This window comes from Gouania willdenowi, chromosome 8 (genome assembly GCF_900634775.1).
Source record: "Gouania willdenowi chromosome 8, fGouWil2.1, whole genome shotgun sequence".
Classification (NCBI taxonomy): Eukaryota; Metazoa; Chordata; class Actinopteri; order Blenniiformes; family Gobiesocidae; genus Gouania; species Gouania willdenowi.
In genome coordinates this window covers 4,375,352-4,396,730 of record NC_041051.1, presented here as the reverse complement: position 1 = coordinate 4,396,730, position 21,379 = coordinate 4,375,352, and the positions used below count along the sequence as shown (strand labels likewise).

The following is a 21,379-nucleotide window of genomic DNA, read 5'->3' as shown; positions in this document are numbered from 1 at the left end:
AATTACTATTCGGTGAAAGTAATTTGTAACGGTAACTAAATAACTTTTTTTAAAGTAAAATGCCCAACACTGCATATATTCTATATTAAACCGCAGTGTTTGTTTTAGCTGTGAGGTAGTTTGAGAGAGAGGAGCTCATATTTTGTTATACGGTAGGAGGAGCCAGGATTGTCAGGAGGAGGAGTTTCCGCTTTGTGTCATCACAACACGAGAAAAATCCAACTCACGCATTTGGAGCTGACTTTTTACAAAATGTGGAATAACAAGGGAGGGAGGAAACAGAACTTTTTCAACTTTGACCCTCTGAATGAGGCTAAAGGGGTGTATATCACTGTAGCAAAACCATTATAAAGTGGATTTTTCATACTACCGCCCCTTGAAAGTCTAACATGAAGCTGACTGGTAGCCAGTGGAAATACTTTAAAGCTAAGATAAAAAGCAACAACATAAATCTACTATCATCATAATAAAATGTAGACATTTTCTTCAGTGAGCCTTAGGAGACATGGATGCAAAGAGAAAGAGAGGAAGTAAAGGGACGGGAGGACGTCCGAAGAAAGGTGGAGCAACAGAGAAAAAGGGAGAGGTGAGAAGATGTAAATTTGAGAAATGAAAGCCTTGCTTTACAGAGGGGTGGAGATAGTGGTTATTATTAATAGTAATTTTTGATTAACATGAGGGAAGTAAAGTGATACGACCCAGGCTTGGTTCCTAAAGAACACTGTCCCCATGCAGAACTGTGAGCCCAGTTTTCATCCTAAAATAGTTGGTAAGGACTTGTACAAAACAGATAGAGCAGAGCATCTGGTCTTTAATCTGGACATCTTTCCTGCACCTGCATCAACACCAATCACAAGTAGGTAAGAGAGAGGAGAACACACACAGCTTTCAAACATGCAATATCTTTTGCTGCATTACTGCGATCAGAGGTAATTATGGATTTAACTAATATAAAAGCTTATAGAAAGATGTGTAAGAAATGCAGTTTTCTGCTCATTCCACAGGCTCATACAGAGTCTGATCAGAGATACATAAGCCGTGTATCTCTGAAATAATTATTATTACTCTGAAATCACCGGAAATAAGAGGCATATGTGTAATTTTGTTGTATAACGTTCAAGGTCAAACTTTAATTACATCTAATGAGATTGGATGCCACATCGTGTCTCCACTCCTGGGTATTGTAACTGAATCAGTGAAACATGCTATTGTTCCTCTTGAGAATAAAACAATAGGCCCATTGTCTGTGGCTGATCATAGAGAATTAAACAATGTGGCATGCACTCATACTTGTCATTAATATTTATGACTAAAGCTGATCATAAAATGGAAGTAATCCCATTTAATTATTGTAATCGTAGAATATTTTTGTTTTAGCATTTAAATGAAAAATCTGCATTTTTTTCAAAACACTCTTAATGTTATTGTTTCACTGGGGGATTTAATATGAATTTGCCTACCTAATTGTTGAGGTAATATTCTATGCAAATGTACACTGACATTGAATGTTCCAGGCTGTTTTTATCAGCTATCAGCTTTTCAAGGCTCCCCAATCAGGTCAGAATAGATTAAGGATGATGCCTACTAAGGCTAACGCACACATTTCACTGACACTTAATTAAAAAGTTGGTGTGTCAGCTAGTGGTAAAGAATGATAAACATGATTAATAGGTTTTAAGTCAAGAGAAGAATAAAAAAAATCCTCCCAATCCCCATCGCAAGAAATGTTTTACAAAAGGGGTAAAAAATGAATATAAAATGGTGCTTATTGTTATTTTGTGCATTACCGCCCAACACTGCTTATAGGGTAGGAGGAGCCAGGATTGTCAGGAGGAGGAGTTTTGATCTTTTTTGGGTCAAAAATCCAACTGGCCCATTTAGAGCTGATTTTTTACAAAATGTGGAATAACAAGGGAGGGAAGAAACAGAACTTTTTCAACTTTGACCCTCTGAATGAGGTTACCACCATGACTGGCCCATAGTTGTTGACAAGTCTGAATGTTGTGGTTAAGCAAGCCTGTCCAGTACCTGGCTTGGACACAACTCTGTGATGATAAGACACATGTGATTCCCTGTTCTTATCAAGTGCACTTTTTCCCCTCTGGCTTTGCCCTGTTTGCTCCTGCACGGCTGAATGCATCTCAGCTTCTGTGCTGTAGAACCAAAACCATGATGTTTTGTCTCTTTATAAACAGCTTCATAAAATCAATAGACAATGTAACGCAAACAGAGGTTACGCTTCCAATGAAACATCATCAACAACACAGCTAAAAGTTATTTTGGAGATCAAAGGCATTTAGTAACATAAAAAAAATTAAAGACCAAATGTCCTGAAAATGTCCCAATATTATACCATTAACTGCAAGTTAAATAAACTAAATAAATGTACAATTGTGCAGGGTTGGTGTCAATTACATTTTTCAGTTACAGGTACGTCTTCAATTACAATTAAAGTATGATTACAGTGCCCAGCATTTTTTCCAGTTACAATTAAATTACAATTATTTTGTATCCTCAGAAAGTTCATTACAATTACATTCTCAATTACTAAAGTTCAATACCAATTCATCACAATTATTAAGCCTGAAATAAATAACCTAATAAATAATGAAATAATCTTATGATAACGGGTCCAAAATCAGATGTAAATTACACTAAAAACAAATAACTATTTTCTAATTTATTTCCTATCTATTGGTTACCTTGTTAGGCTTCATGATGAATAAAAATATAGGTTTTAATGTTTTTGGTGTGGACGTTTGAGCCTTTTTTGTGTCAGTATAGCCCACGCATGTCAGGAAGTGGCACATGTTGAGGTGTGTTGTATGTAGGGGTGTGGCAGAAATGTTAAAGTGTTGAGAAGTAGCTGACCATTTTCAAGGATTATATCACAAACTTTCCTGAAATGTTGCGTGCAAATATAATCCTATGATTTTCTTTTACCAATAGGTGGCGCTATGACTATAAATGACAGTTGGGTTAAACCATAACTGCAGGTGTTAGATTTGTTTCTTTGTGGGTATAACAGATGACAACAGATGTAACTCATTAGACAATAATGCTACGTTGTTTAATCATTGGGAATGTGTGTTTCATGTATGTAGCTTAACATATAGGACAATGAAGTATAACATATATTCTATATTAAACTGTAGTGTTTGTTTTATGCGCAATACGCAATTACATGTATATATGACCCCAACCCTGGTGGAAAACCACCAGAGCCTCTTCTTGAATCAGTAAATACACTGTTACAATGGCTCGTCATCCTCGTCACCATGATAATTAGTTTACAGAAGGTAGGCCTTCAAAGAGTCTTTCACTGTGTAGACAAAGTTACAGTATCTTATCTCAAATATTGTTCAGCTATATGGTCTGCTGCTAATAGAACAGATATAGCAAGGCTTCAAGTCTGCAAAACAAGGCGGCCCACCTAGTATTAAAGTGTCCCTACTTTACTAGTGTTAAAGAAATGCAATGTACTTAAATACTATACAACCTACTATTATTTTAAAAGAAAATAATCATGACGGGTAAACCAGCTCCATTGTTTGAAAATATTAGATATGTACACCAAACACACTCACATTCTCGTCTAATTCACTATAAAAGTCTATCTTATTTAGATCATCTCAACTATGGAATAAACTGCCTAAAAAACTGAGGAACTCAACAAATTTGCATGTATATAAAAAAAAACCCACTAAAAACCGTGTATTACGTGAGATTGAGACAGTTCTATTACTGTTTTTTATTTTTGTATTTATATGTAAGTGTATTTTATTCTGTTTTTGCTATTCTTTATTTATTATAAATATTTTTGCTGTTTTTAAATAGGGACCCCAGGAAGACTAGCAAACACTATTGTGGAAGCTAATCTCAAAAACAATCACATCAGTATCAGATCTCATCTAATTAATTCATAATGTTAAAAAAAACAACAACAAAAAAAACACTGGCTTTAAATGTATTATTGTTTTAATAAATAAGTGTCGTGTCTCCCCAGGTGATGATGTGGATGGTAAAAAGGAGGTGTAGTGTGGAAAAAAAGTCTTCATTGAAGCTGACTTGCAAAATAATACAAAGTTTATTAAAACAAGCAGAATCAAAAACCCAGGGCAGAGACAAAAACCCTGGGGGAACAAGGGAGGTCAAATCATGTTCTGAGGCAAAAACAGGAGAACTGGAGATATCATGAGAGCAAACGGGGTCAGGTCATGCTCTGAAGAAATCCAGCTCCTAAAATCACATACTGTATATGGACTGACGAGAAATTCGAATCCCAACAGGTGGGAACGAAGGCCGAAGTTAGACTGTTTATGTATACAGCTGTAAATGGAGGAAAGACTAGCCTGGAAAAGGCAACTTTCAAGGTTCACAAGTCAATAAACATCCCAACAGCAGAATAGCACAAGAATAGGCAAATTCCACAATTGACAGGCAATAAACATCCCAACAGCAGAGCTACAGAAATAACTGGCTAGGATTGCAAACTCTATATGTTTAAGGCCAACTGTTGAAGGCCTATACTCAGCTTTTAAGTGAAAAGGTATATAGCATAAATGAATATCATATTAAGCAGTCAATACACCTCATAAGATCTTATTGTTCCTAACTGTTGGTAGAAGAAACTTTTTATATAAGGGGAAACCAGGTGACAAAGACAGCCAACAAGTATTTCTAAGTTTACACTTGAATTTAAAACTATTTACAATTTCTCACATAGAGTAACAGCTGAATATATTTCTATCATTCTTAAATAGCTGCTAAAAACCTTTACTTGCGGCCCATTCTCACTGGCACTATTAATGGCAGCGAGAGCAGTGGTTCCCAAACTTTTCAGTCCCGTACCCCTTCAGGCATTTAACCTGAAGCCATGTACCTCCTACTGCTGCACACTTAGAAAACATAATAATGTATTGTCATATACAATGAAGCCCTAAAGTGACAAATCCGTGAATTTTACCTATCTGTTGAGGAATGATATACAGTACCTGTTACCTTTCAGCTTCCACACTCCGAACCGTAGTTGGGAACAAGCTAATACTTTTCCGGCTCGTGGCAGGTAACTTACGTCCAGTGGTCCGGGTTAGCACGTTGAAGAATCAGACAGCGAGGCGGTGGCTTGTAAGAGGAACTCCGCTTTTATTTCTGTCTCTGTATTGCACTTAGAGCATCACTAAAAGGCACTGTATGGTTTTCCCTTATCGCGGCAACAACACTGTTTTTCTCCCAGAATACACCGCTTCCACATGTCACACACTCCCACAATGCACCGCTCTCCCACGTCACAGTCACATGCATTTTCTCACATTTGCCACCTGGGGGCGGAATTCCAACATACCGTATAATAAAAAAATTTAAATAATCTGTAAGCACACAACAAAACATTATATTCAGAATTATAACTTGTTTGCTTTATTTAATAAAATAGCCTACTTGCATTTTCAGTGAGAAACAAATCTCTTTTTTCTGGAAAAAGTAATTGACAAAACCTTAGCTGAAAGAACATATATCAGTAATACAACATATTCATTACCCTGAAACTCTGAAATACAACTATAGCTACAATTTTTTGATGAGATTGTTTCTCTGTCTGAGGTTACATGACGGGACTCTGCTCTGACTCCTCTCTGCTGTCCATGACCATGCTGGAAGCTCTGCTATTTACATGTGTAGCACTGCTAGTTCCTTGTTCCAACGTACATCTTGCAGTGTTGCCAACTTGGCGACTTTCTCGCTAAATCTGGCGACTTTTCAGATCATCTTTGCGATTGTTTTGGTCAAAAGCTCCTAGCTACAGATCTAGCTACTTTTCCCGGTGTTATTTAAGACTTTTACTGATGGTTTTGAGACTCTGACTTGATGTGAAAGCACGTATCGCTGTGCAGTTACTGTCATCCACGAGAAGCAGGTGCTGCTGTGAAGCCCTCCCCCGTTCCAAAGCACTCCCAGGCTGTCAGTCTCACAGGAGCGTCACACATCACTCCCAGCTGCAGTCAGAGCAGAGGAGACCCTGACGGTCCCAAGCCCAGATAAAGGAGGAACAATTCCACCCCACGTAACAGTCTTTTAATTAAATTTGATATTCTAACATTTAACAATACAGGACAAAATTGATTAATGTAATGTGGGTCTAATGCATCAAAGTCATATATGAGATAACAAACAGTATAAGGTCTTTTACTTGTTTTCTGTGAAATGTCTTATGACAACAAGTGTTATGAATTGGCGCTATACAAATAAAGATTGATTGATTAGTGAAGTTATTTTGAGATGTAACGGCCTCTTTCAATAGCAAAATAAAGAAGATAAAAAACAAGAATCAATAGAAGAAAGTACATTTTTACGTTCTAAACATATTTACAACCCGTAAGTTAGAGAGAATGTTGCGCTCCAATAAAACAGAGGAGTCACGAATACTCTGGCAAGAAAGCCATTGTAAATACATGACAACCTTACGACATTGTCGATCTACATACTATTCCTCACTAATTGAAGAAAATAAAAATAATCCGGGATACCTTTTCAGCACTGTAGCCAGGCTAACACAAAGCCAGAGCTCTATTGAGCCCATGATTACCTTATCCTTCAACTCTCACATAAAACAAACTTCAAGAACTGCCTTCTTTCATCTCCGTAACATTGCTAAAATCAGACCTATCCTGTCTCAGGGCGACGCCGAAAAACTAGTCCATGCTTTTGTTACCTCTCGACTGGATTATTGTAATTCTCTTTTAGCAGCGTGCCCAAGCAAGTCGCTTAAGACACTTCATCTGGTTCAAAATGCTGCAGCACGTGTACTGACTAAAACTAGGAGAAGAGATCACATTACTCCTGTATTAGCCTCTCTGCCTTGGCTTCCCATAAAATATAGAATAGAATTCAAGATTCTTCTTCTCACTTATAAAGCCCTAAATGAACAGGCACCAGTCTATCTCAAGGAGCTTGTAGTGCCATACAATCCCCCCAGAACACTACGCTCTCAAAATGCTGGACTACTCGTTGTTCCATTTGTCTCTAGAAGTAGTATAGGAGGAAGAGCTTTCAGTTATCAGGCCCCACTTCTCTGGAACCATCTACCAACCACGGTTCGGGGAGCAGACACCCTCTCTACCTTTAAGGTTAGGCTCAAAACATTCCTCTTTGGTAAAGCTTTTAGTTAGGAACCAGCTCATAGCTCATAGTTAAGATGCAATAGGCATAGACTGCCGGGGGGGTCTGGCATGCTCGGTTGGAGAGAGGTTGGAGAGGGCGTTAAGAGAGAGGTCATTTAGGCTAGAGAGGGACCGGAGAGGGTCCCATTACTCTTTCAAACACTCCCTCTATGTCTGCTTCTTCCCTTGTGTGTTTGCTCCTGTACTCCTTCTGGCTTTTGTCTTGCAGGTCCGTGGGATCCTTAGTGTGGAGTTACAGAGTCTCAGCGGCTCTGTCTCCACCCTTTCCTCTGTACACACCCAACACAGCATAACGTGGATGGCTGTTCATCATAGGAATGGGATCCACACAAGGTTCCTGCTGCTTAACAGAAGGTTTTCCTTGCCGACATGATGAATTCATGTTGGGTGTGGGATACATATGAATGTGCATATACGTATATATGCATATGTGTGTATCCATAAAATGAAGAGTCCGTCCTTAAGACTGCTCTACTGTAAAGTGTCTTGAGATACCATTGGTTATGATTTGGCACTATACAAATAAAAGATTGATTGATTGATTGATTTTTACTAATTTTTTGTCTCTCCCACAAGGTTATTGTTCTCCTGCAGCGTCCATCACAATGTACATGCAAATGGATATATGCCAATTAGGTGATCTTTTGGGACAGCCAATAGCTACTTGATATGGAAACGTATCAATAGCCCCTGGGACTATGGGTACGTTTTCCGGACCTTTTCTACAAAGCGTAATTTACCTGTCTTTTCTCTGTGTCAGGATGACCGAGTCATCTATGGCACCTGACTCAAGAATTCTTCCTTCCGCTGCCGTGCCACCTTTAAAAATACATGTACGAAAAAAACATTTTAGGGTATTTCCAGGGTTAGTGTTAGGGCTGAAATAAAAATGGTTAGCGGGGTAGCTAAAAATTAATATGAGCTAAAATAAAACTGACTCCATAGACTGGCAGTCTATTAATATGTTTCAGTATCAAAAGCCACGGCCTTTATCTTATTCATTGTCATCAGTTACCTGCACATGGGATTGGCAATAGTCAGTCACAGGTGCAAATCAAGTGATGAGATTCAAGTAAGTCTATTGGCTGTTTCCACTGGTGGTATCGGCTCTACTCATCTCGGCTCTACTCTCTTTTTATGCGTTTCCACTGGGAAAAAGTACCTCCTCCGTGGTACCCAGTGCTAGTGTTTTGTGTTGTTTGCATGAGTATGCGATGAAAGTTTGTACAGTGATGATTTAGATGTAGGGTAGGTTTTTCTTTGAACTTCTTCCTGCTCCTTTTGAGCACAATTGTTTTAGTTTTATTATGTAAAATAAGTTTGTAATATGCTGCTAAAATGAATAATAAGAATGAATGAATACCTCCTTTGTTGAGGTTCCAAAAAAAGCAGTCCTGATCTGAAAATGTGATACAGGCTCAAAGCAGACACTGATTGGTTCAGAGAATCATCACAGCGTAGAGTCATCAACTCACGCACAGAGAGGAAGCATTTGGCCACCATTGATTTTTGTTGGCGATCTTGGAGTCTGGCAGTTTCACGTGTCAGGTTGGTGCTCAATGGAAGCACTCCAGAAAAACAGTATCAGGTCCCGAAAGCGAGGAGTGCGGAGCCGTGTAGAGCCAATACCGCCAATGGAAACGTGTAAATGGCCAATGTGTCATTTGTGGCAATGCATGGAGGGTCCTGACTGCTGCTTTATTTATATTCTAGTTACCAAGGTTGTTGTACTGTTTTTAATTTCTATTTACGTACACCGATAACAATTTGCGTACACCAGGAGGTACCCGTACCCAACTTTGGGAACTTAGGAGCTAAAGCATTAAACCTAAACTCTTGGACTTGTGCATCTTGTAACTGCAATGATACCTGGAAAATACAGTACTTAAATGTTAACAGCTGTGTGTTTTAAAGTGACACAGCATCCAGAACAACACATTCATTCATAATTATTTCTTGTTCCTGGTGAAAAGATAGTGACAATGTTTATCTTTCTGTAGCGTTATGTGCTTCTTATTGCTTCCATCACAAAAGCCTGACACCACAGTGAGCACAAGGAGGTCAAGTTTCATCAAGTGCAAGTATATCCTGTTTTAAGCCACCCATCTCATCATCACAGTGCTTGGCACCTCAGTACCACTTTCGAACAGTTTCACACACACACACACACATGTACGTACGTGCACTTACATGCAGCTGCCGCGTCTGATCAAGACGTTGGCAGGCCTGCAGGACGGTTGGGTTTCCCACACCTAACTACATCATCAAGGTCATCCCACTTCTAAAGGAAGGAGCCTTGGTTTCAAGTATTCAAAGGCCTCACAGGGTAACTGTAGGATGAAGACACAGATGTTTGCTTATAGAATAGAACATAATATACAGGTCACATTATGTTAGTTTGTTTATTTCTGTTTCCCCACATAGAAAGCACATATGTTTACTGAGGCATCTTTTTAACATCTGGACTGTTAATTGACTCTCTTGCTTGATGACCTCATTATAATTGCTTCCTAAAACTAAAATAACCCATAGTTTCACTGTGTACCAGCAGCAGTGAGTGTATTTGTATTGCACGGTATGGTTGAGTGAATAGACATTTTTGCAAAGTTAAAGGTTTCAGAGCAGAAACATGGATAAGAACACACGCTCGTCATGTTTACGTTCATGGAACTCCCAAAGGGATTTAAAAAGAGAAGGAACACTTAAAATAGTATGTGTTTTAAATAATTAAAAAACCTCTTGCAGTCAGGCTTAGGCCATTCAAAGAAATGAATCATGCCTGTGTATGAAATATTCAATGTTAAAGTCAGTTCATGAAAAAGTGACATGTGCAATCGCATTATTTACACAATCAATCTGTGATAGTGAAATAATTTCAAAAGGACTAAATAAATAGTTGCACAAAAAGAAGCTAATTAAAAAGGATCAATTTGTTTATGTGTGTGTGCAAATAAAATCCCTTATTTTATCTTACTGTAATTTCTTGTATACGCCCCCAAAAACTCAATGCAAAAGTGACTTTACAACACGTCTCTGGGGTTTTCACTGTATTTGGAATTTGGTGCAAAACAATAGCGGATGTTTATTTTCTGATTTAAACGCAAAGATCCAAATCTGTCCAGAATTGAATGTCTCAAGGAGAGAGGTAATATCAATACTGGCAACAAACTAGAACAAAAAATCACTGTCCTCCTGAAGAAACACAAATTACGGTAAGAGTGAAATATAATTTCTATGCATCCGTCTACGGGACTCCACATCTCATAATGCAATGCAGAAATATTTTCCAACAGCACCAAAAGGAAAGGTTTCACAATGGAGAACACAAACATTCGAGAAGCAATTTCAATCTTTTTTCGAACAAATAATGTTCATTTTATTTCATCTATGAGGCCAAGGCTAAGTCTGTCTGATTGAATAAATCATCTCTAGCAGCTTTACGTTTGAGACCACTGCCCTATAAATACACATCAAAGCAACAATAGGAAACTTAAATGCTTAAAAACAGTGACGGGTCGCCAGTGCATTTCACACCTGGGCCGTCATCAGGTCCTACACAAGTCAACCCCAATTAGCAGCCCCCTGGTCACATCTGACTCGCTGGAGCAGTCTGGTTCGCACTGACCCTGACACTACTTTGTGTTTGTTGCATCACTGCAGTCTTCCTCAGAGCTGCCAATGCTGTTGCACTGCTTTCTCCTCTGATGCATTAAAAACAGATGATCGGACCAAGACCGTGTCAGTTCTCTGTCCTTGTGCCGGTGATGCCGATAAAGAATTATGTCCCGGGTGTGGGAAGGGTGAGAGCAACACCATTAACAGGGACGAGGAGGGGGCATGCATGCTCCCACACACCTGGGACACCATTCTTTGTCAGCGGCTCCAGGATGGAGAACTGACACAGACTTTTATTTTGAAATTCCATTTGCCTCCAGCGGCTCAATTCAGACTGTACCGCAACGAGAGAGATTTTCAGTCTCGTAAGGACCAGATCTAAACACTGATACCAGACACGGCCCAATCCCAGCTCTGAATGTGAAGTTATTGTGTTTCAGAAACAGGAAGCTGAAGTAGTATCCAATCAAAAGACGTGCATGTACTATGCCTGCTAGCTGGCTCCAGTGTTACACTGGGGCTACAGCAGGTCAGCCTACAACTTGAAAGCTGATTGGTTAAAGGTGCAGGAGGCAACTCTTATAAAAGTGACTTTTTGTCATATTTGCTAAAGCTGTCACTATTTAACCACAGTGTTTTTTTTTTTTTTTACCAATGAGGTAGTTTGAGAAGGAGGAGCTCACGTTATTATAAGGTAATCCAATCCCAATCCACTCCACTTTATTTATATAGCACATTTAAACAACAAAACGTTTCCAAAGTGCTGAACATGCGACCACAACAATAAAACCAAAACAATACAACAATACAGGTAGGAGGAACAAGGATTGTCAGGAGGAGGGGTTTCCACCTTTTGACGTACTATTGGGGGAAAAGTCCAACTTCCCTGTTTGCAACTGACTTTATACAAAATGTGGAATAATAAGGGAGGGAGGAAACAACTTTTTCAACTTTGTCCCTCTGAATGAGGCTAAAATAATGTATATCACTGTAGCAAAACCATTATAATGTGAATTTTTCAAAATACTGGAACTTTAACATAAAGGCCAGCACTCCAAATCTCAACCTGAGGCTGGAACCTTACGGCCCACCACTGCTTACAGAGGAAATGTTGCCATTGTTTTACAAATTCACCTCAAAATCTTCTTATTCTGTTCAGGTTTCCTGAGTTCTGAAGTCTTTGTCAGGTTACTGTAGGTACAAGGCATGGTACACACTGGCGGACACACTCTGTAAAACAGGAACGTGTATGTACTACATTTGTATTACCTTTGAATGCTTTAATTATTGTGACAGCGAACATCTGTTGTTTCGCTTCCCTGGAGGGAACCATTTACATTCTACATCTTAAATTCTCGACGCAGCTATGCATAATAAAATAAGCCTCAGATAACAAGCAGTATATGCATATATTTTTCAAGAATCTTTGCAGATGCGTTTTCTCATAACAACTCATCTTCCTTTCAGCAATTAAAGACAACTAATGAGAATAATAAAATTAGATTAATGTGTATCAGCCTGCAATAAAGTATGTAATCAGTTAAAAAGCCATTGGGTGTGCTAAAACAAACTAAACCAAATATAAAACCAAATGTGTGGTGCTGATTTGGACAATAATAATAGCCTATGGGCATGCTCTTAATTAATCCCTTGTATATATTCTTATATTCTACACTAAAGTGTATCTGTGTTGGTATTACAAATGATTATTATTATTATTATTATTATTATTAATAACTCGATTCAAATGCTCACGGCAGATGTCTTAACCGTTTTACTTCCTTTTACATAAATTGATGTGGCTTACCTCACTCAGCTCCACACTACAGAGATATTTCAGTAATCAATGGTGTCCTCCTCATTTCATGGTGAATTGGTTCTTTTCCCTGGACACCGTTTTGTGGGAGAGGTCAGAAAGCTTTTTATAATGATAAAAGCCTGGATGTGCGGCCACACAAGGTGAGCACTGTTCAGTATTGATCTGTGTGTGCAGCGATGTGTACCCCAAGCAGATAACACAAGCTCATACATCACCTCGATGGAGGAAATCTATGAACTAGTGCTCAAATCTATCTATGCTATCTATGTCTATGAATAGTTTGTGCTTGATGGATAGTTTGGCCTCTTAGTTAAAGCCAAATCAATGGTAGAAATATATCACTGTGACTGTTTTCAGAAGAATAAAGGTTAGGAACCACTGTTATAATCTACTAAACAGGCTCTGCTGTAAACATACATGAGGACATTTAACACCAAGTACTTTCACATCAGTGAAGATTCTATGGAGGCCGTAAAACCTCACAACACAACACAAAATGAAGAACCCCACAACACAACACAAAACGCCCCGAGAGCTCACAACACAACACAGAAGGCCACAACGCAACACAAAACAAAAGCACACACAAATACAAACCCCACAACAACACACGAAAGCTCACAACACAACACGAAAGCAGTCTGGTAAAAATCCATGAAGAAGAGCAAGGGAGATACTAAAACCCGGAAACATCTGGAAACATTTCGGAGACATGGCTACCAGAGACAGAGTAAATTCTGCCCCGTACTGCTTACAAGGCTGTAATATCACCAAGTTTATCATTATACCAGTTGTTAGAGCTAGTACCTTTACTATAGGGCTAATATGTTCCTGGATATTGTTTTCCAGAGTTTAATAGGGTTTTATTTACCGGCAAGTAGTTTCTGATGATAAACTTGGTGATATTACAGCCTGTGCAAGCAGTTAGGTGCAGAATTTCTCCAAAATGCTTCTGGGTTATGTTTCCGGGTTTTAGTATCTCCCCGTATGTTTCCGGGTTTTAGTATCTCCCCGTATGTTTCAGGGTTTTAGTATCTCCCCGTATGTTTCCGGGTTTTAGTATCTCCCCGTATGTTTCAGGGTTTTAGTATCTCCCCGTATGTTTCCGGGTTTTAGTATCTCCCCGTATGTTTCAGGGTTTTAGTATCTCCCCGTATGTTTCAGGGTTTTAGTACCTCCCCGTATGTTTCCGGGTTTTAGTATCTCCCCGTATGTTTCAGGGTTTTAGTATCTCCCCGTATGTTTCAGGGTTTTAGTATCTCCCCGTATGTTTCCGGGTTTTAGTATCTCCCCGTATGTTTCCGTGTTTTAGTATCTCCCCGTATGTTTCAGGGTTTTAGTATCTCCCGTATGTTTCAGGGTTTTAGTATCTCCCCGTATGTTTCCGGGTTTTAGTATCTCCCCGTATGTTTCAGGGTTTTAGTATCTCCCGTATGTTTCAGGGTTTTAGTATCTCCCCGTATGTTTCCGGGTTTTAGTATCTCCCAAAGAGTGAGGAAAGGATCAGGCCTGTGAAAGGATAACTCTTCTTCGTGGATTTTTACCGGACTGCTTTTGTGTTGTGGGGTTTGTATTTGTATGCACTTTTGTTTTGTGTTGCATTGGTGCGTACGTCGTTCTGTGTTGTGTTGTGAGCTCTCAGTGCGTTTTTTGTTGTGGGGTTCCTCATTTGGTGTTGCGTTGTGAGTTTTTACAGCCACTGTAAGATTCTGCTTTTCAAATATTTTCTGAAGTGTTTGGCACCTGGTCTGTCTATGAATACAGCTGATGCTTTTAAGAATGTTGTGTTTTGTTATATCTATAGTCTACTGTCTTAGCTTCATTGCACAGTGTGTGTGTTTTTTGGTGGTGTGTACTGCATTCTAATCATACTTCAGACAGTAAGTGTGCCAGTGGTGAAAAGTTTGCATTTTGCAGTGGTTGCAATAACCTTGAGGAGGTTTAAAGAAAATCCACATAAGATTTACTCTCTCTCTTTTCGGCTGTTTGAGTCAGTCTTAAGCTCATACATATTTATTGGTCCAACCAAATGAGAACACGGACCCTTATTTAGTTCTAACTTTTTGTTTGTGTCTTCGAACTGGGGGGGTAAAGGGTACTGAGTACCCAGGGCCCGGGGGGGGGGGGCTGGGTACTCAGTACATTTTTAGATTATTTATATAGTAATAAAAAGGACCTTGTGTGGAAAATAAGATGGTTGTTAAGCACAATTTTGCACTAAAAACCATTATTCATGCTGCATCATGGCCCTAGCTACTTAGCTACCACGCCCTTTAAAACAGTGCAAATAGTAGGACATACACGTGCTACAGCGCTGTGGCAGGTAGTTTGAACTGTGGATGTGGCAAGAAGGAGATAGACAGCAACAGGAAACCATGTCTTTCCTCAAGAAATATTCAATACACCAATAAAATATAGTAGAACAGATTTATAAAATACAAGCAATGGAAGTGGAGTCGTTCGGTTATTGTGAAGAAAAATGAGAGCTTATATAAAAATGCAAGAATACTAGTATAGAAAAAAAGTGTAAATAACTTAGAGTTAGGGTTTGCTCGTTCTCTGTTCCAGCCGGCTTGTTTTCTTAGTGCAGCTGCTATGGGAAGCAGGAGGGTCAAATGTCATCGGCTGCTGGTCTTTTAAAACTTTTTAACTTGTAGGTCATTGGTTACTTTTATGAGTGCTGTTTCAGTGCTATGGAGGGGGTGGAAACCAGACTGGAACTGTTCATAGAGGTTATTGTGGGATAGGTGAGAGTTAAGTTGTCATGTGTTGGTTATTTAGCCCTTGGGGTCCTCTTTTCGTTATTCTGTCTTTGGTTATTTGGTTTGAGTCTGGTCTTGTTAACTCTTGTCTATGTTTCAGGGATTCCTGTTCGTGGTTCCACCCTCTAGTGATGTCTGTGTGCTTGGCTGGTGATTGATTAGCTCCCTCGTGTTTTCACCCAGGTGTGGCCCATTCCCAATCAGGCCTCCTCCACTATTTAGCTGAGTGCTTGGTCACAGTGTGTTTGCTTGTTCGTTGATGTTGTCAGGTTCATTGTCATCCTCCTCGTGTCCTGCTGTGTCTAGTCTTGCTCCCTGCTCCCCTGTCTTGGATTTGAGTTTTGTTTTGAGAATAAAAACATGGACTGGTTCCAGGAATGTTATGCTTCTATCCTGCCTCCATCTCTCCTTGCATTTGGGTCCACACCGTACCGTGACAGAACGAACAAGCCACCAGTGGACCCAGCGGAGAGGAACTTTGTAGAGCGGATTTTTTTTATTTTCAGAGCCTCTTACGTGAGGCCAGGGTTTCTTTGGGGGAGGATCCTGTCAGAGAGGTGTACTCGGGGACTCGACTGGCTGCTGGAGGACCCCAGAGCCTGCAACGAGGTAGAGGTCGGTCCAAAAAGAAGGGCCAACCCCGCCAGTCCCCTAGCTTCCAGGCTAGTGTCCCTGTATCACCTAGCTCCCAGGCTAGTGTCCCTGTTAGTCCTAGCTCCAAGGCTAGCGTCCCTGTTAGTCCTAGCTCCCAGGCTAGCGTCCCTGTTAGTCCTAGCTCCCAGGCTAGCGTCCCTGTTAGTCCTAGCTCCAAGGCTAGCATCCCTGAATCACCTAGCTGTCAGGCTAGCGTCCCTGAATCCCCTAGCTGTCAGGCTAGCGTTCCTGAATCCCCTAGTCAGGCTAGCCTTCCTGAATCCCCCCGCACCCGGCCGCCGCCTGCCCAGCCGCCAGTGCCGGGTGCGCCGCCAGTGCCGGGGAGCCGGCTTTTCACCCAGGTGTGGCTCATTCCCAATCAGGCCTCCTCCACTATTTAATTGAGTGCTTGGTCACAGTGTGTTTGCTTGTTCGTTGATGTTGTCAGGTTCATTGTCTCCCTCCTCGTGTCCTGCTGTGTCTGGTCTTGCTCCCTGCTCCTGCTCCCCTGTCTTGGGTGTGAGTTTTGTTTTGAGAATAAAAACATGGACTGGTTCCAGGAACATTATGCTTCTATCTTGCCTCCATCTCTCCTTGCATTTGGGTCCACACCCACACCGGACCGTGACAGAAGTTGGCTGGCGACTGTTTTTTCGAGAATTTTACTGATGAAAGGGAGATTTGAGATACGACGGAAGTTATTGAGATTGGAAGGATCGGCACTGGATTTCTTTAGGAGTGGAGTTATTGCAGCAGTTTTGAAGGATGATGGCAGATATGATGGGAATCGAGGGGAGGGAAGCTTTGACCAGGAATATGGGGAGAGGGTCCAACTGACTGAGGACGGTTTGGACTGATGGATGAGGTCTGAGATTTCAGAGGGAGTGGGGAGTTGGAAGGTGGAAAAAGAATGAGTAAATGGGAAGCATTCTGGTCAGATGGGGAGAGGAGAGTTCTGACTGAGGTGGTGATTTTTGAGGAGAGAAATGACATTTAGGTTTCACAGGATGAGGTGGAGTAGAATTGAGGTGGCAGTGAGTCTGGGGGCAGGTGAGTTTATCGAGGAGAGAAAACAAAGACTTGGAGTTTTTACTTTACTTTATTTGAACTGATTAAACTGGAATAATATTCAGATTTAGCTTGAGCAATGGAGTCTTTGTACTGGAGGATGTGTGTATTGTACATGTTTTTGTGAATAGTGAGGTGGGTTTTTTATGGAGGCACTCAAGTTGGTGACCTCTGGCTTTCATGAGCCGGATATAACACATTGATAATTGCTTAATTAGGTTCCCTGCTTGAGAAAAATGCTAATTGCATTACACAAGTCACGTTTGTTGCTGTTTTCATAGTGCCGTTTTTCCTTTATCTTTTGTGTGGTTTCAAATGGCTGGTTCTGATTTTGCAGTTTTACATATTTTCCATAAGTGTGAGTGGTTATTTATCTGTTTATGTTTGTAAGTAATGCTTATTTTTATAAAGCAAGGTGCTTTACATATCAACTCATTCACACCAGTGGGACAAAGCTGCCATGCAAGGCGCTAGTCAACCACTGGAAGCTACTTGGGGTTCAGTGTCTTGCCCAAGGATCAAACCCCCAACCTCTCGATCAGAGGACGGCCCCTCTACCACCTGAGCCATGGTTGCCCCATGGTTGTCCTGGAATGGGCTGCCACAATGTAGATAGACACCAGTCATATTATTCTCTCACTTGTTCATTTTTGCCACTTGTTACCTCTTAATGTACTGGTTTCCTGCTCCATTTCCACACGATCACCAGTATAATTAAAGACTGCCTCTGTGTTTTTATTGTGCACTTTCCAAACTTGCTTATAACCTTCTCCCGACTTTATCTTTTTCCTTTTTTTTTCTTTCCAACAGCCAAGATGGCAATGAACAGCATCCTCAATGGTGATGACATCAAGAAAGCCATGAATGCATTTTCAGGTAAAGTATTTTACCATGTATTTTCTCATACAAAGTACAAAATCACAATGTAATGAGCAGACTAGATACATCCATGCATGCATCGCCTTAACACTAGAAGCATAGTGCTTCTGTCCAGCTCACTAATCTAAACATTTGGTTTCATTGTCAGCAACACAAGGCAGAGGAAATAGACACTTTGATTCTGAATCCACTCAAAAATAATTACATATAAAATGTGTCTTTTGTATGTTTCCTGTGACACAGACACAGCTCATAATAAAGATGTACTCATGAGTACAGCTATTGAGAGAGCTAGAAATATGAATAGGAGTCATTACCAAGCTAGAGACAGAATCCCATACACAGATTGAATATGTTATTATATTGCCAGTGCTTTTGTAGCAATTTCATTTTTAGCTATTGTTAGCTAAAAACATATTCATTTCTTCTATATACAGTATACTTGATATCCTTTATCAAGATTCTGGAGCATCAGCTAGTAAACACTTCATCACAGGGCTAGCAAAGGCAAGCATACAACACAAAATAGCGAACAAAAAAAGCAAGCACACTTGGGGAAAGTTGAATACTGATTGGGATAAACTGTAATCTTCCTGTGATGTTTCTAAACTTACATATTAGACTACTGATTAGTTAGAGTTTGGATGATAGCGATCAGCTCTTCATTCTCAGTTAGCAACTGCTATGTTAGTAGCAATGACTCAGCAATTCTTTTTTATGACCCTGCGTTGGATTTGCAACATATCTAATGATTACAGGCTGTAAATCCCAGTCTATAACTTGACTGAACTGGGCTTTTCAGCATATTGGTGGTTAGCAGAAGTGAAAGTAACGAATTACAAGTACTCACGTTAATATAGTTGAGTTGCTTTTATGGGTACATGGGTAATTTAATTCATTAGGTTTTCACACTTAATGTTACTGAGTAAATTATTATTTTTTGCTTAAAAATGATCAACAGACATTGTGACACTTCAAAAAATTAAATGACCAGACAATTTTTCCAATTACAATTGTTATTTTCCCAGTGACCTCAAAAACAAAATTTAAAACCAGAGGAGACCTGGCATTCCAGGCTGTAGCTCCCAGACTCTGGAATAACCTGCACCAGTCTCTCAGGGAGCTCAACTGTGTGGTCACTTTTAAAAAAACTGTTGAAGACTTTGCTTTTCAGAAAAGCTTTTAGTTACTGGATTTTAAATTTTTATTATCCTTTAATGTTGCTGCTCTTAAGATGTTTATGCACCCATGTTTATTATTCTATTATGATGTTGCACTTGTATTTTTACCACAACTCTGTACAGCACTTTGTGATTTTATCTGCAAAAAGCACTTTATACAGTAAATAAATTACTTACTTACTTACAATTGCAATTATGTTCTCAATTACTAAAGTTTAATTACAATTCATCACAATACTGAGCGTTTAATGAAAAAGCCAATAAAACATAACCTTCCTCTTGTGTTAGCATCTCTTATGATAATGAGTCAGTTTTGACTCATGTCTTAAAACAGCTGTAAAATACACAAAAAAATATTATCTATCATTTCAACTTTTTTTTGAATGATACAATGATCCTAAGGATAACTAACAGGTAAACTTGATATGAAACATATTCTAATAATGGTTTACTAGATAGCTCGATGTGTAAACCATAGCACTATAACACGGTTCCCCAGTTTTGTGTTTAATTACATTGTAAATGACAGGTTTTTTTATAAAATTGTCATGCCAATTACAATTAGTCAATTATCTGAATTCAATTACAATTCAGTTATGATTACAACAGCAACATATTTTTGCAATTGCAATTTCAATTATGACATAATTGTACCAATTACAATTATAATTGACCCCAACTCTGCTAGCTGTTGCTGCTAATGTGGGCCAAACTGAACCATGGACGGTATAGGAGACAGTCCACAGAAAACACCACGAGAGAGAGCCTGATGATGATGACACACATCTTTCTGACATATTTGCATTTAAACATAAGAAAGGCGATAGTATCATTATACAATATATAATATTAATACAATAAGTTGTACAAAATTTGGTCTCTTCTGTTTTAGATTTCTACATGAGATGTTTACTGTATGCAAGGGAACCGTGGCAATGACTTATTACCAAAAATAAACATGGGGGTGAAAGTAACTAGTAACTTTTACTTTGAGTACTATTTAATTGAGCTACTTTTCACTTGTACTTGAGTATTTAATGTATAACTTACTTGTAATTGTACAATTTGAATCAAGTAACAGTACCTCTACTTGAGTAGGATACATCAGTACTTTAGTACCTCTGCTGGTTAGCCTTTCCCTAGGTTTTATCATATTAAAAAATGGTCGTGCGTTTGGGACTTGGCTGTAAAAACGTAGCATTGCGGTATGTTAGAGCAGCTCCAGTAAACGTATAGATCTTATCTGTATTTTTGTGGTTCACTTTCTTGAATGGTGAACATTTCTTCATCACTCTTCAACCATGACCAAGCTATAGCATAGAAGACTAACAGATGATTGGATTTCTGCCCAGTCATTTCTCCTGTAGACTCCTTCATTTAAGTAAACCATCTTATTCAATCAATGGTTCCAAACTACTGGGTCAGATCATATTTTGCTTGTTATTTTTCACCTCTTTGAGTCATGTCTTTGCACTTTGTTTTGTAAAATATTTCCATAGTTGGGCAGAGTAATGATATGGAGTGCAATGGTCTAAAAATGACACGCCCTCTAGCAAACACATGCTTTTATAGTACTATTAGATCAGTAACCAGACTAATTAATTTATTTTGCCCTTAGGCCAAGTTATTTCAATCAACAGAAATGAAAAATGAAAGTTTCAGCAACCTTCAAACTTTTTCTGTCATATGTGTCAAGGACCATCTGTGCTTTCACAATTAAAGACAGAGACAAAGCTTTAAAACGGGCTGAGTAGTGAGTACAGCCTCGGCACGCGAGTATCTTACAGATTCAGCAAGGATGTTTATCATCACTGCATAAGAGATATTAGAACATAACAAACCCTTATATAATGACTAGTTTTAGCCATTCAGTTTGTGTGTTTTTAATGACTACCAGGTTCAATTTGTATGTGTGAAGTAAAGTCTTGTCTCCACTGAGGAGCAGTTTGGGACAAATGACATTATGTTTGTTTTAAGATCTATTAAATGCTCTTTCTGTCCTTAAGGATATTTTCTCAGATAAAATATTTTTCCTGACTACTCACCAGCCCAGTGTGACACTGAAGAAGTAAAACAGATTTCAAGCACAGGTTAAACCTGTTCAGTGGCAGGATTTATTTAAAGAAAACGAAACAATACTTTCCCCCAAAGAGCCACTGCATCAATAATACATAGATAAGCACATGCTGGGAAAAAAAAAGACGTTTGGGGGCAAGAAAATATTTTTTTCATTTTGTGATGGTG

At 39.3% G+C, this 21,379-nt stretch overlaps 1 protein-coding gene across 2 annotated transcripts in view; it reads left to right on the top strand.

Moving 5' to 3' along the window:
- Nucleotides 1–21,379, top strand: part of LOC114468740 (parvalbumin-7-like) — a 113,898-nt gene that overhangs the window by 86,325 nt on the left and 6,194 nt on the right. Inside the window, exons 2-3 of one of the 2 annotated variants that reach the window (XM_028455790.1) lie at nucleotides 5,114–5,117; nucleotides 17,886–17,951. In XM_028455790.1, the coding sequence (XP_028311591.1) occupies nucleotides 17,891–17,951 (61 nt within the window). In that variant the 5' untranslated portion in view covers nucleotides 5,114–5,117; nucleotides 17,886–17,890. The remainder of the gene's footprint in view (nucleotides 1–5,113; nucleotides 5,118–17,885; nucleotides 17,952–21,379) is intronic. The other variant, XM_028455789.1, reaches the window with a different exon arrangement.